At 39.7% G+C, this 12,497-nt stretch overlaps 1 protein-coding gene across 1 annotated transcript; it reads left to right on the top strand.

Annotated features, from left to right (window-relative positions):
* The first annotated feature begins 273 nt into the window (after positions 1 to 273).
* On the top strand, positions 274 to 12,497 carry gclc (glutamate-cysteine ligase, catalytic subunit). Its single transcript, XM_042501945.1, has 16 exons — positions 274 to 898; positions 2,208 to 2,320; positions 5,402 to 5,584; positions 6,228 to 6,341; positions 7,060 to 7,118; positions 7,542 to 7,678; positions 7,846 to 7,920; positions 8,144 to 8,260; positions 8,985 to 9,123; positions 9,239 to 9,351; positions 9,475 to 9,567; positions 9,680 to 9,784; positions 9,920 to 10,001; positions 10,080 to 10,189; positions 11,541 to 11,661; positions 11,755 to 12,497. Exons 1-16 carry the CDS (start codon positions 749 to 751, stop codon positions 11,934 to 11,936), a joined length of 1,893 nt encoding a protein of 630 aa, XP_042357879.1. The 5' UTR covers positions 274 to 748; the 3' UTR covers positions 11,937 to 12,497.

The following is a 12,497-nucleotide window of genomic DNA, read 5'->3' as shown; positions in this document are numbered from 1 at the left end:
AGTGTCAGTTAACCTGCCATCCTTGGTGTTTAAGTTGTGAAAATTAGCGAAAAAAATACTACACTATGTTTATCACAGAAATTTCTCACATTTTCTGGTGTTTTCGGCCTTGTTTTGAGGAAAATGCTGATTTCCGGCAGCACGTTAACGCCTCGTGCTCTGATTGACGGCTCGGTGGGAGGAGCCGAGAGGCCAAGATTGCTGAGTCATAGTGACGTCATTCCGCTCCGCCTGACGACATCACGTGTGTGAAGCTAGGAGGGCGTACATATGAACAACACAGCCGGAAAGTGAGCAGCAGACTGCGGCGGCATCACTGACTCCCAGTACCGGTCCAGTCCTGTCAGTCCGTCACAGAGCTTGCACGTTAACGGGTCCGGTCCCTGGTCGTTAGCCGAGCAGAGCCGAGCAGGCACGAACCAAATCGAAACAGCCGCACCAGCTCGCACCGTGGGCATTACTAGCTAACGTTAGCAGGTGATGAGCAGGGGCCTGCTGCTTCTGCATGCCCCGCTAAGGTTACCAACAGGGCACGCCGCTTAACACCACCAAGAGACTCCGCTCCGGCCTCTCACCTCCGCTGACAGCACCTCAGAGACCCGGGCTCCGCCGTTTGTTTGGCTCGAGACTTCATGCTAGCTCTGAGTGAGTTGGACAAACTAGCTAGCTAGCTAACGCTCGGCGTGCAAGTTCACACACAGACACCAGCAGTCAGTTTCACACTTCTCCCAGCCTGTGTGTGTGTGCGATGGGTTTACTGTCACAGGGGTCTCCGCTGAACTGGGAAGAAACCAAGAAGTATGCGGACCACATCAGGAAGCACGGCATCATTCAATTCCTCAACATCTACAACAAGGTGAAGGAGCGACAGAAGGATGTGCTGAAATGGGGCGATGAGGTAAGAAACATGATTTTTGTTTTAAATAAGCAGAATTCTTAAACATGTGAAAATGCTGCTGCGGTGCATTTAAGCTGTCAGTCGTGATGGCTGTGCATGATGCAATAGAGGACATTTATTGATATAGAAAACTAGTTTATCGTTTTGCACTCACTACAGAAAAAAAACATTAACTCAAATAACCCTGCAGTTTTCAGTATTTTGCAGGCTTTTGATTGCTTTCGATAATAGTAATAATAATAATTAATAACATCTACATATGTTTATGCCTACATGCACACAGTTCTTACTAGGGTTCCTGCAGGTCCTTAAAAAACCTTTAAACGTCTTAAGATAAATTTTTAGAAATATTAGGCCTGAAATGTCATTAATTTGGTCTCAAATTTAAATTTCTGTGGTTCTAATTGCTACAATCATTTTATTGCATTTCATTTGGTTTTCATTTTGTCATTTTGGTTTGCTTTGGTTTCTTTTCATTTCTTTTAGTCAACACTTGTGAAGCACTCCTGCACGAAACAACATCTGCACTTATCTGTTGGCAAAATGCAGATTAACCTAACTCACTCCGATAACCATTTCCACATTCTCCCATTATACAGCACTTCATAATGCCTATATTTAAGATCACTGTTCTGGCTGCAAGTGAAACAGCTCTTTTTAACCATACAAATCACAGTACTAATTGTCAGTACTAAATGCTTACATTTTTACATGATTAAAATGTTTGTGTTTAATCAAGCATAGTTGCTACTACTGGTTCTGCACAAGCTAAAAGTACATGTTAAAGAACAGCTGATAAATGTCTATTTTGATTATCAGTCATTTAGTCTCCTTGTAATTTTCTAATAATTCTGATAATCCAGGCAGCACTACTGATACTTCAGGAGGACACCACCTGTTGAGTAAACATCAGCTAAAAGCCTGTTACATATACATTGACCACTGCCAGTAGTAACTTTTTTCTACCATTCAGAACTTCTCACTAGTTTTTTCCAGCCACCAGTCCACAAAACTTCAGTGTGCTACAGCTCGAACAAAGTGTTTTGATTTGGAACAATGTGGAATGCTGTTGTTATAGATTAATCCCTCTTTCAGACAGGGGATTACAGGGGTAGCAGAGTCAAAGTCAAGGAAACATAACTGATGAATTGGAATTGATGTGATGGCGTGCCAGTGTGGTCTTGAACACATCGGCTTTGTGCTATAGTCCAGCAGCGTGGCTCGAAAAAAAGTTAGAAGAGTGTACATTGACTGAATAAAGTTGTGTGTGACTGATAATGTGTGTTTTTTTTAAACCATCTACTTTTAGGTTGAGTACATGTTGGTGGAACTGGACGACAAGGATGAAAAGGTTCGACTCGTGCTGAACGGCGGAGATGTTTTGAAAACTCTCCAAGACCAGGGTGAACTGATAAACCCCAAGTAAGTAAGCTCGCTGCTGAATAATTCACCTGATTACACCACAAAACATCTTTATACAGTGTAGCTTTAAGCAAGGAAGGCCATAATTTACTTGGATAATTTTGGTTTTATCTGTTTTTATCTGTTTTATTTGTAATCATATTTACGAATAGATAAAAAGCAACACTTAAACTGTCAATCTGATTGACATTCAGCGCCACTTGACTAACACAAGAATTACATGAGCAGTGACAGATGACCGCAGCTTTCTAGAGAAATATGAGACATTTTTTTCAGATGAGCTGCACAAACTCTAGCTGCTCCGTTAAGGGCTGTTTATGTATAATGCACAAGCAAAGCTAATGTTCCTCAGTTGTTGCATGATCAATACTGACATAGTGCATTTCTGTGGTCGTTGTGGAGCTCTTGATACATTTTTGCAATCACTTTCTGCACTTAATTTAACCAGAAAAAAAACCCTCTTAATTAAAATTGTAAGAGTGTCCTGGCAAAGGCAGGTACTCTTGACAATAGGACAACATAGAAAAAAAAAAGAAAATATGCATCTCCAAAACAAACAAAATAAAGCACAAAATTTAATTACTACAAGGCAGAACCAAAAAGTATGTTAATGTATGCTGCAAGTGAACAAAAAAAACTAGAAAAATGAAGACCAGCTAAGACATTGGCATGCAGAAGATGATATACAACAGTCCTACAGCAGTGCCGTGACACGGCCCAGAGAAAGAAGCGAGTGCAGCCTCAAGTCTCTCTGCAGACGATTCAACATGGATGGCGATGCACACTTAAAGGCTCTTTTGCCAAACTGCGTGTGTCACCAAGGTATAGACAAGAAAAACAACTTCTGTCAACAGAGAACGCCATTTGAGTGACAAACTCAAACTGCCACAGCCACATAAAGCCAAATCCCCCCGGCATGTAGTAGCACAGCTGCTGCACCCAGCTTCAACTTCAGCAGATCTCTAATCAGCCAGAAAAAATCGTATGGCAGTACAGCAGGTGAAACACCTGTCCAACCGTGTATTTCCCTCCCAAAGAAATTGCCTGCTGGCTTTTAAAGTCTCCTTTCATTTATCATTCATATTAAATGTGACGATTTGGTCCTGCGTGCTTTTGCTCACACGCACACCACACGAACAAAATACAACAGCAAAATGAAATGCAGTATCATATTTTAAAAAAAACGTATAATTAAATGAATTTTTTACCAAATTACACAAGTTAGTACCATTAGAAGCAGCTCTGAGTGTCTCCTCTGAATTTGCATACCTGCGCAGATCACCTCGGGCTCCGCCAGGTCAACTTTAAAGTGTCAGTAAACTAAAAGTCTGCAAAGTTTCAACGAGTTATAACTAGTCGGTCCTGAGTGACCACTCTGTCAGTCTCTATTACGTCACTGCTGTTGGTTTCATGGTAGAAATTTTATTATCTATGTGGTGAGCAGCAGCGTTCTCCCTCAGATATTCAGTCCAAAAGGTTACATTTTTGTCCTAATCAGAGTTTTTTCCTCATCCTCGCAGTCAATCATTAAGTGCTGTTTTACACTCTGGATTTTATTTGTTGCCCTCAGAGTACTGAGTTCTACAAAATAAAACTTCTCAATTTCTTAGTGTCCCACAAGAGTTTCAGTGTTTCGTCAGTTTGTTATACTCTCCCTCTGATTTGTACCACGACATAGTTCTGTCTTTTACATCCAACAAAGCTGTGTACAGGGCTAATGAATCTGAACATGTCACATATACTCCTGTCTTCATGCAGCTGTGTGTACCTTGACTATCTTGCCCTAACATGTCCTTCATCACATCAAAATATGTCAAAGAGGAACATCTGTGGCTTGTGGCAAGTTCATCTGTACAAACACAGCCTCAACTATTTCATTCCTTCAACCGCCTTCTTGAAAAAGTCAGCGTTGTGAGTCTTTCATAAGAAAAAGTGGGTGTGTCTCTTGTTCTGACCAGAAATGTGGGTTTTTCTGTTAAGCGTGCATTTCTGTCCCAGCTGTCCCCAGTTTGTGTTCACCATATTCATGACAACGTGACGAGCGGCCATGTGTCACAAACTGCCGTGAAAACCTCAGTTTAGATACATATTCTGGATGTGCAGATACCAGCACACGTCTTCGGTGGAAAATACTACATTCAAAAAGAAGCCTAATTCAGAATATCTAAATGGAATATGCTGTTTTCAAGACCCATAATCAGGATATTTTTGTATTTGGAGTAATAGTGGAATATTAGTGTGCATATCAACAAAGCTGCTCCAAACAGCAAGATTAATAACAGCAGGTATTTGCATTTTAAAATCCTCAAGAAACTCCTCTCAGATAAACTGATTTCTGTTTGAAGACATAAAAATAAGGTGTCACTGCTCTTAAACTACTATAAATTTCCAGTTTTTCTGGTAATATGTCCTTTGAGCTTGGATTTCTGGTGGATTTGAGGTAAAAGTCATTTTAGCAAAGTCTATAACAAGACAAGCTATGAAAAATATGAGCTCATTTATCTCATCAGTGTTTGGGTGTCACATTTTTAGCATAACTGTTGAGGAGGTAAAAGATAACTTTAAAAAGTGCTCTAGATAAGTCCTCCAAAATGTGAAGGTGATGTGACGGTATTTTTCCTCAGGACATCCGTCAGCGATAGCGATCAGAGCTGCTCCTGAGAATGCTATTTCCATGTCCAGACTATAGTAACATTTCGTTAAAAAGAGGAATTCTCTGCAGGCAGTGTGAACGTGTTTGTACAAGCTCATGAGTGTTATGCTTGCTCGCTGCCCATGACGTCGGTCTGAATCCGTGGAGCCGACTTCACCCAGGGGAAATACCAGTGGCAGTGGGAATAGTAGAGTCGATGCATTCCTCATTACTGCCCCTCTGTCGCACACACCAAAGAGCACGCTCTGGAGCACAAATACGTCGCGTTCGTTTGCCGTGCCAAGATTACGGCTGACATACGATAAAGGCAAAGCGGTCAGTTTATTCAGTTAGAAAGGTCACCCTGGTATCAGGGTGTTTCTCGATAGCCTTCCTTGCTGACGTATAAAAGCAGAATGTTTTTATCAACACTTTTCTTATTTGTGCAGCCACCCCACACTGTGGAGACCAGAGTATGGCAGCTACATGATTGAAGGAACCCCGGGGCAACCGTACGGAGGGACGATGTCAGAGTTCAACACTGTGGAGGGCAACATGGGGAAGAGACGACGAGAGGCCTCGTCTGTCCTGAACCAGAATGAAACCCTCTGCACCCTCACCTCATTTCCAAGGTACTGTGACAGAGTGTTTAACCCTTGTTGACGACTTAGAGTAGATGAGATCGAAATGAAAAAACAAACAGGATTCATAGCTTGATTTATAGTCTGGGCAGTTGTGTGCCACATATTTAATTCATACATTCAGTCGATTCTTTAAAATTTACAATATCGAATTATGAGGTGCTTTTAATTTTGACGCTGTGTTTGCTCGCGCTTGAGAGCGTTATCAATGAGATGGACATTTTAATTGTTATGTTTCAAAGCATGCGATGATTAGTTGGTAGCGATCCGCAGAAATTAATTGGCCACAAAATGGATCACAAATCATAAGACTTCTAGCAAAAATGCAGATTGTAATCTCGAAAGGGATTTGATGCTTTCTCTATGAAACGATCGCAAACTGAATGTTTTTTAGGTTTTGGACCACCGGTCATGTAAAACAAGACCTTTGGTTTCTGGCAAATGATTTTAATCATAATAATTATAATAATAAAAATAATTATTATATTATTTGAGTTTTTCTGTATTTTCTGACATTTTTAGACAAAACAAACAAGTAATTGAGAAAATAACTGGCGAGAGTAATCGCTGATTTCAGTAATTTTAGGCTGCAGCCCTTTAATAGTGATGCATGTTTTAATTCTTTGTATTTTAGGTTAGGTTGCCCAGGTTTCACCAAACCAGAGCACCGGCCGACCCCTGTTGAAAAGGGGGTGTCCAAGTCACTGTTTTTCCCAGATGAAGCCATCAACAGACACCCGAGATTCAGGTAGGCTTCACACTCATGTGATATGATTTTTGGTTGGAAAACTTTATCAGTTTACCATTAAACTGTAGGATTATTGACTGTCGGCCATAGTGAGCAATGACTGCTACTAAAAAAACATAATCTAAGAGGCTATAATAAACAAAGTTCTGTGCTATCTACAGATATATCAGCCAATAATTAATGCTGATATATCCATATTACTGTACATGTTACTGCAGGACAGAAAAACTGCCAAACTAGATTTGAAGTAATTTAGAAACAGTATCATTACATGGTTTGTCTGTATGACAAGATAATTGAAATCAAGACAATAGAGGTACAATGAATATTGTGCCACATTTCTTTTCGTGATTTTGCTCTTGTTTGGTCTTTTATTATAAATCCAGTGCAACTCTCTTATTTACAGCAGTAAATAATCACCCCTTAAAGCCCAAACCAACACTTAGCAAGGCTGTGGCATTTGTAGTTGACCTCGAGCTTCTTTATTTGCTGAATTATATTTAAAGTTCAATAAAATCCACTGTTCATTGTTAATCACTGTTGGTCAGTAAATGCATGATGATTCCAAGTTTCCTTTAAGTAATTGTGTTAATTAATTGTGATCTCTGTATCAACTGAAGTTATCGAAATTAAGATTTTTGCCATTATCGTGCAACTAAACCACTCTTATTGCTCAAACTTGTTGCTTTTGTGTGCGTGTGTGGATTCGCCTTTTCAGCACCCTTACCAGAAACATACGTCACAGAAGAGGAGAGAAAGTTGTGATTAATGTGCCAAGTAAGTTGGAATTAAATAATAGGTATTAACAGTAATTTAAGCTAGTTATTTTATTTTTTTATTGTAAAATATATTTTTTCAACTTAATTATGTCACTTTTACCTTTTTTTATTTTTATTTTTTATTTATTTAATACTTTAAAGTGTTTTTGGTCAATCAAAATCCTTAATCCATCCTTGTCAGTGTAGGCAGACTTAAGTGTAATTACAGCTGGCTGAGACAAAATTGAGCTTTTCGGATGTTTTACCAAAAAAAAAATTTCCTTCTTATATTAATGAAAAACGTATCAGTGCATTTGTTTTTTTTACTACAGAAATGGATTCCTGAATGTGATTGCAACTGAAATCACGAGTTTTGGTTTGCTTCTCAGACTGCATGTAAAAAAAAAAAAAAATATGACTACATTCCTTCTTGTGATTTTAGTCTTCAAAGACAAGTGCACTCCCTCTCCATTTGTGGAGGAGTTTCCTGAGGACGACGGTGAAGCAGCGAGGGCGGCTCTGCCTGATCACATCTACATGGATGCCATGGGCTTTGGCATGGGCAACTGTTGCCTGCAGGTGAGCTGACTGAGTGGTGCGGCGTCTCGCCTTTTAACAACTTTTTTGTTTTCAAACAGTGATGTAACAAAGACGGTGTGACCTGGTCTACTTGGAGTTGTGACTTTACAATCCCAATAAGTGATCTATAAATGTACTTCAGCCTCTTTTTTATGATGCTTCTGCAGGTGACATTCCAAGCTTGTAGCATTGATGAGGCGAGATACCTTTATGACCAACTGGCAACATTCTGCCCCATAGTGGTGAGTCGATCAATAACGCATGTGCTTCCTGTCATATTTTATGATTATTTACCTGACCTCAAGCTCAGATGGCCTCTTGTGTAACTAATAATATATTAACTAAATCACATCTTTTGAAAATCAGTCACAGTGTTTTTATATAATCTAAATAAATCATTGTGTGGGTTTGTGTTTTAATAAATTTCATGAAACAGTACTGAAAACAGTTTTTTTCTCGTTACAGATGGCGCTGAGTGCAGCCTCACCGTTCTACAGAGGCTTTGTGTCAGATAATGATTGTCGCTGGGGAGTTATTTCTGCCTCGGTGGACGACAGGACACAAGAGGAACGTGGGCTAAAGGTGAGCAGACTGAGTGCTAAAACATCCCAAAAAATGTGGCTCGGGCAAAATAACAGGTCACTTTTTCTTAATGTTTTGTTAACACTTAACCTCTCATATTATTTCTGTCTATAACTTTTTATTTTTTATTATTGGCACTTGCATATATACTGAATAGTTCGCTTAATCGCTTAATTTCTAACATTCAAATTTTTTGAAATTTGAATGCTGTGTACCTTTTTTTTTTTTGCATGTTTAGACATTCAGTTTAAACCTGTTATTCCTGCACAGTGCAGATACAGATCAAATGACGCTAGTTTTGTTATTGTTAAACTGGATTATATTCCCAGGAATGTTTTAGACTCATATGATCCAAACATTAATTAATTTATTAAACTTTGACCTAGAGATTTCCAAATAGAATCAAAATGTTGTTTTGATTAAACCTTTGAGGCATGTTTTAAGTGGGGAGTCGTTACTTTTTCCTTCATACTGTATACGCTGTTTTTTGATAGCCATGTTCCTATGTGAGGTGCATATAATTATTCTTCCTCAAAAAGATTGATGTAATTATTTTCAAAATGTACATAATTTATAATGAAATTTCTTACTAAGAAATTATACTGGTGCCTTTGAGTTACTTGAGCCTGTTACAAAAAGCACCACATAGATATTGCAGTAAAAATGTTAATGCTTTAGGTTTGTGTTATGAGTAAAATGCTGTATGTTTTTGTTGTCTTTGCAGCCTTTGAAAAACAACAAATTCAGGATCTTCAAGTCGAGATATGACTCAATTGACAGCTACCTGTCCAGCTGTGGTGAGAAGTACAATGACATCGATTTGACGATAGACGAGGAGATCTACAAACAGCTGCTGGACGCAGGTACTGTTACTGAAATCCTGTCGTCAGTAGAAGAACGCGAAATAAGTGAAAACGACAGAATCCACTAATAGATGCTTGTACAGCAAGAAATAAACAATCATCTTCCTGTGTGCAGGAATTGACAAGCTGCTGGCTCAACACATAGCACACCTCTTCATCCGAGATCCGCTCTCCGTCTTTGAGGAGAAAATCCACCTAGATGATGAAAACGAGTCGGATCACTTTGAGGTGAGGTTCTCTGTATTCCTTCAGCAGTTTGCCAGAGAAAAAGCCAACCATGCACAAAAAAAACCACAATACAGGCTCGACTTCAGTGTGGAGGAGTATTGGTTTAAACTTGTCATCCTGCAGAATCTCCAGTCAACCAACTGGCAGACGATGAGGTTCAAACCTCCGCCTCCAAACTCCGATATCGGCTGGAGAGTTGAGTTCCGCCCCATGGAGGTAAAAACCAACGGCACCACGTACACTTTTAGTTGTAATCTGTGTTTAGATTCCATGACGTGGGCTTTCAGATGCAGAACAACATGATTGTAAGTTAAATTTCATTTTTCAGGTGCAGCTAACCGACTTTGAAAACGCTGCGTACGTGGTCTTTGTCGTCCTGCTCACCAGAGTGATCCTGTCCTATAAACTGGACTTTCTGATACCTCTGTCAAAGGTACCAACAGTCACACAGTTCTCGTCTTTTTTTAAATGTTGAGATGAATTTCATTAATAAAGCAGGCTATTTTGGGTCCTCTTGATATTCCTGAGTTTGTGCACACAGATGCAGTGATCGCTTGTCTGTCATTAGGTCGATGAAAACATGAAGGTTGCACAGAAGAGAAACGCGGTCCAGGAAGGCATGTTTTACTTCCGAAAGGACATCTTCAAAGGTGGGTTAAATGAGAGGTGAACTTCAGGTCGATGCTTCAAATAGGAGTAGATGATACATTTATATCCCCCACCAATAGGCTGCAACCCGGTCCTTGACGGCACAGCCTCGGCTCAGAACGGCTTGGAGACTGATGGCGGTAATGAGGAGTACACGCTGATGAGCATCGACACCATCATCAATGGAAAGGTGATTATTATCTCATGTTTGATAACAACATCCCAACAGCTGTTGGATGGATTTGCATGAAGGTTTGTCCACACATTCATGGTGCCCAGAAGACGAACCCTACTGACTCCGGGGATTGTTCCTTGAGCACTACCATGAGGTTTGTGAAAAGTATCAACAAACTTTGAAATAGGTGCAAAGCAGCCACCGCTGGCAGTTTAAACACTTACAACTGATTCATTTAAGTTTTTATCGGCTTTTACCGTAAAACACTGCTACAAATATGTTTTAAAAAAAATAGCTAATTTAGGCTATTTAAATGATGCGACTACATGACTAACATTGTTTGTAAAGAGCTTCCAAAGTTAGAATAATGGGAGGTTTTCCTTTTTTCTCTTCTTGCTTGAATGTTTTTAGCTTAAATCCCAGATGTGCATTAGTATAGCTTCACAGAGCTGCAAGCATGGCTGCAGACTATTAAACCAATCCCAGTACACCCATTGCCCCTGCCACTCAGCCCTTACCTCTCGGTTTTGGCTGTTCACATCTTCGGGTAGGGTGTCCCGATTCTTGTTATTTGAAATCATCAGCAAGACGCCTGAAGGAGCAACAAGAGAAACCCACAAATGTTAATAAACATTGAAAATATTACAATAGTCATTATATCATCGCAGTTTAATGTTATTTCAATCATGATACTTTTCTTTATAACAAGCATAACAATAGAAACTGCTTGTATGTTAGTGTCTTGGTAGTTAGTTAGCTCGCTAACATTACATGATTTGTGCAAGACATTTGGGCATTTTGACATATTTCCATGTCGCATTCCTTTTCTATGATGGCATATGCAACTACTTTTAACTTCAGTCCAGCAGTAAAGTTGCTGCACTTGTTAACGGTCTCCTAAAATCAGTGCAGACTGGCAGGGTAGGAGCATGGTCTGCTAATGTCATCCTGCAAAACACCATCTTCCTCATAATTCGATGACTTGTTTGATAAATTGATAGCGTTAAACTTGAGTTGTGAATGAATCGCAAGCATCCTGACAATTGCAAAAGGATGCCTTCAGCCCACGCAAGAGAAATCACCACAGCAGAGGACGGCATATTGGCAATGTCCAGCAACACGTCGGTTTTTACATAAATGCCAGGATAGATTATGATGCTACTGCCAATGAAGCATCAGAGTCCAGAAGGGTTTTTCCAATTCACAGTCTTTCACAGATCTCAACTACTACCTCTTATAATTCTGTTTTTGGGGGGCAAGGTGACACTCAAAAATGAGAGGTTGGGGTTTGAAAAAAACAATGGGACTGGGTCTTAGTCTTGTTTTTAACCGTCTAACAATCGCCGCTGTTTTTTTTTATCACCAGGAGGGCGTATTCCAAGGGCTCATCCCGATCCTTAACTGCTACCTGGAGAATATGGAAGTGGATGTGGACACCAGATGCACCATTTTAAATTATCTGAAGCTCATCAAGAAACGTGCCTCAGGTAAATTAACTTTAAAGGACAAATGTAAAAATGATTTGCTTTTCAGGCAGCTTCAGCTCTGAGCGAAACTCTTAATTTGCCTGATCTCCACAGGCGAACTGATGACCATGGCCAAGTGGATGAGGGAGTTTGTAGCCAAGCACCCGCAGTATAAGCAGGACAGCGTCATAACGGACAAGATAAACTATGACCTGTTCAAGAGGTGTGACAAGATTGCAAAAGGCGAAGAGCAGTGCCCGGAGCTCATTGGAAACCCAGTCAACAGGTTCAAATGAGAACTGCAGCAGAAATGCACCGTCATCATACAAACTCCCAAGTAAAGAAAGACCAAATGTGTGGCTCAGAAGGAAAGCGGTCCAATTTTAAGAGAATGCAAAACAGCATGTGTGTGTTGTAAGAAGCACACCTGCATCAAATGTATGTGTATATACTGTATCAGATTTTTATGATTACAGAATTATTTTAATAGGGTTAAGACATGCAAAAGGTTGTGTAATAGAAATCAGATGTGTATTTATTTTTCTCTGGAAATTAAGCCTATCTGTGTGGGAATGTAAATGTAGCAAAGAGTTGTACAGTAGTCCGCTTTTAATCTTGTGTTCTGTAAATACTGTACTTCTGCTCTTTTAAACATTAACATGACTTTTTTTTTATTCCTGATATGAACTTTCTTTGCTTTTGGTAGGGATCTTTTGTTTTCTTCTTTTTCATTTTAAGAGATACGTTTGCTTTGATGACATTGTAGTGGGACCTTCAAGGTAGTGTTGCATTCAAGTGGAAAGGGTGAACCATTATTTGCAATGTGATGCTGCTTTAAAATAAATGCACAACAGTAA

Source organism: Plectropomus leopardus, chromosome 15 (genome assembly GCF_008729295.1).
Source record: "Plectropomus leopardus isolate mb chromosome 15, YSFRI_Pleo_2.0, whole genome shotgun sequence".
Taxonomy (NCBI): domain Eukaryota; kingdom Metazoa; phylum Chordata; class Actinopteri; order Perciformes; family Serranidae; genus Plectropomus; species Plectropomus leopardus.
This window is presented reverse-complemented; position numbering and strand designations above follow the sequence as displayed.

Bases quoted from the DNA above. Each gene is read 5' to 3' on its own strand.
- gclc (XM_042501945.1), top strand. From the start codon at position 749: ATGGGTTTACTGTCACAGGGGTCTCCGCTGAACTGGGAAGAAACCAAG. The intron at 7,921-8,143 runs GTGAGTCGATCA...TTCTCGTTACAG, and splicing joins CAACATTCTGCCCCATAGTG to ATGGCGCTGAGTGCAGCCTC. The intron at 10,190-11,540 runs GTGATTATTATC...TTTTATCACCAG, and splicing joins ACACCATCATCAATGGAAAG to GAGGGCGTATTCCAAGGGCT.